The 2,510-nt window shown below is 36.2% G+C and overlaps 1 protein-coding gene across 1 annotated transcript; it reads left to right on the top strand.

The window, feature by feature from the left end:
- The first annotated feature begins 1,013 nt into the window (after positions 1 to 1,013).
- On the top strand, positions 1,014 to 1,967 carry LOC142302905 (olfactory receptor 10A7-like). Its single transcript, XM_075344010.1, has one exon. It carries the CDS (start codon positions 1,014 to 1,016, stop codon positions 1,965 to 1,967), a length of 954 nt encoding a protein of 317 aa, XP_075200125.1.
- Positions 1,968 to 2,510: the final 543 nt, after the last annotated feature.

The raw sequence follows: 2,510 nt of genomic DNA on the forward strand, positions 1-2,510 counted from the left end.
TATCATATCTTATTACAGAATTCTTGTTTGTGCTTTTTAGATCTGTTGACAACCGTCCATCAGTAATATAGACAAGTGTGTCAAATAAGCTCAATTCCACAGTAAAATGAACCATCGTGAACTTCAATGTAGTTTGTCTAGTGTTAAGTTACCTAGAAAATCAAATAGGGTTGACTCTTTTCCAGTACATATGGTAAAGATATCATCTATATATTGCAGCCAGACAAAACCACAATGCTGGAATTACTGGCTGTGATATACAATGGCCTCCTCAAACTTCTCCATGAGCAAATTAGTATATGTGGGGACCACATTGGCACCCATTTCTGTATCTTGTCTCTGGCCAAAAAATTCATTGTGAACTTCAAAATATTAAGATGAGGGTGCCAACAATTTTTTTCCAGCACATTTTTGGGACTTTGTGTGAAATTATTTCCGATTTACCTTAATTCCATTTTTTTTTACGTTTTCTCAACACACACATAGGAAATAAACATGTGCATAACAAATCGTTTAATTGAAATAATTTTATTTGAGAAATACTTAATTTCCGGAACAATTTTAAGGGTGTCAACACTTTTTCCCATGACTGTATGAGTTAATGTATTTCTAAAATTCAATAACAAGTTCAAATTCAATTTTGTAGTTAATTTTCATGGGACTCACTTGTAGACTTATACGAATGCAAGACTTATTTTTTTAGATTATGTTGGTGGGTTATAGATTAAAAAATCCAATGGTGGGCAGTGCACTGTATCGTGGGTTGGGATCTTTTGAATCAATATTTGTCATGCACATTTCTCCATTTGTTTTTATCCAGATCCCAACATATAATCTAAGTAGCAGTAATGGCCTAATTCTATGTAAGTTCATATGATAATGCAAGCAATATACTGTATTAATACTGTATTACTTTGTAAAATATCTACTTCTGACATAATAAGTAAGCCATTGTATTACTAATGTGTTATCTTTCAGAGAAGCAATTTTGGCCAACGATCAATTTTCCGAGAATGTGTAAGATGAACCAAACAGAAGTCATAGAATTCTTACTTCTTGGATTTAAAGGTCTCCATGAGATTAAAGTTGCACTCTTTATAGTTTTTCTTCTCATCTACATTGTCATAGTGGTTGGAAACCTTGTTATTGTTGTGTTGGTGTCCACCATCGATCATCTCCAGATCCCTATGTTTATTTTCCTCAAACACTTGGCCACTGCAGATATCCTCCTTACCACCACCGTGATGCCGACCATGCTGGATATCATATTAATTAATGAGAAGAAGATATTTGTTGTTCTCTGCATAATTCAGATGAACTTCATCTTCATTTTTGGATTTGTACAATGTTTCTTCATAGCTATAATGTCTTACGATCGATATTTGGCCATTTGTAACCCATTACATTACGCTTCGATTATGAGCCCCCATGTTTGTGTAATAATGATCAGAGGGTCTTGGTGTTTGATGATGATTATTTCAAGTGAAATAATTTTGGTTTTCCGCCTGCAATTCTGCAATCTGAGCCAAGTTGATAGTTTTTTCTGCGATTTTGGTCCAGTGGTAGATCTGGCCACATCCGACACCTCAGTCTTACTATTGGTTGACTTTATTGTCTCAGTTTTCATGATATTTTTTCCCTTTACTTTCACTATCATAACATACATTTGCATTTTTATTGCTATTCTGAACATTTCATCCACCAGTGGAAGGAGTAAAGCTTTTTCAACGTGCAGTTCTCACCTGGCCACAGTGTGTGCATATTACGGGACTCTGATGACATCATCCTTGAACTCTTTTGATAAAGAATCCGCTAATTTAAATAATTTTATTTCCCTTTTATACATTGTGGTGACTCCATTACTTAATCCTATTATCTACAGTCTGCGGAATCAAGAAATCAAAAGAACATTGAAGAAAATAGCCAGAAATTTCAGGATGAATAATTCAAAAAGTTTTATATTTTAGAAAACTACCGGTTCTGACCCTAAAGAGATCTTCATTGTACTATTAATGTGAAGAGATTCTGTGTCTTTGAATTGATTTAAACACTATTTACATTATATGTCATCTCTGTGCCTTTGATGCGGGCTCACATGTTGAGCTGCATCTTTCCCCACATATCACCGCTGATATAATCCAGTTAAATCCCTCTGTCAACTTTTGGCATCGGTATCCAACATGCTCCGGCAGGGAGCGCATCATTCCTTGCTCCCCTTTGTGCATGTGACTTGATCACAGGGCATTGATTGGTTGTCATGAGAGCCCGGGATTAAAATGACCACTGTGTCTGTCTGATGCATTTCCTGTGAATGCCATTCATAGGAGATCATTATTTCAGCTATACAGAGAAGTTCTGATGTTGAAACTGATGCTGACTCTAATGTCAACACTGATGCTAACGCTGATGCTGATGCCAAGGCTGGCGCTGATGCTGACACTAATGTTGGCACTGATGCTGATGCTGAGGCTGACACTGATGCTGACACTAATGTTGGCACTGATGCTGAT

The sequence above is a fragment of the Anomaloglossus baeobatrachus genome, chromosome 4 (assembly GCF_048569485.1).
Source record: "Anomaloglossus baeobatrachus isolate aAnoBae1 chromosome 4, aAnoBae1.hap1, whole genome shotgun sequence".
Classification (NCBI taxonomy): domain Eukaryota; kingdom Metazoa; phylum Chordata; class Amphibia; order Anura; family Aromobatidae; genus Anomaloglossus; species Anomaloglossus baeobatrachus.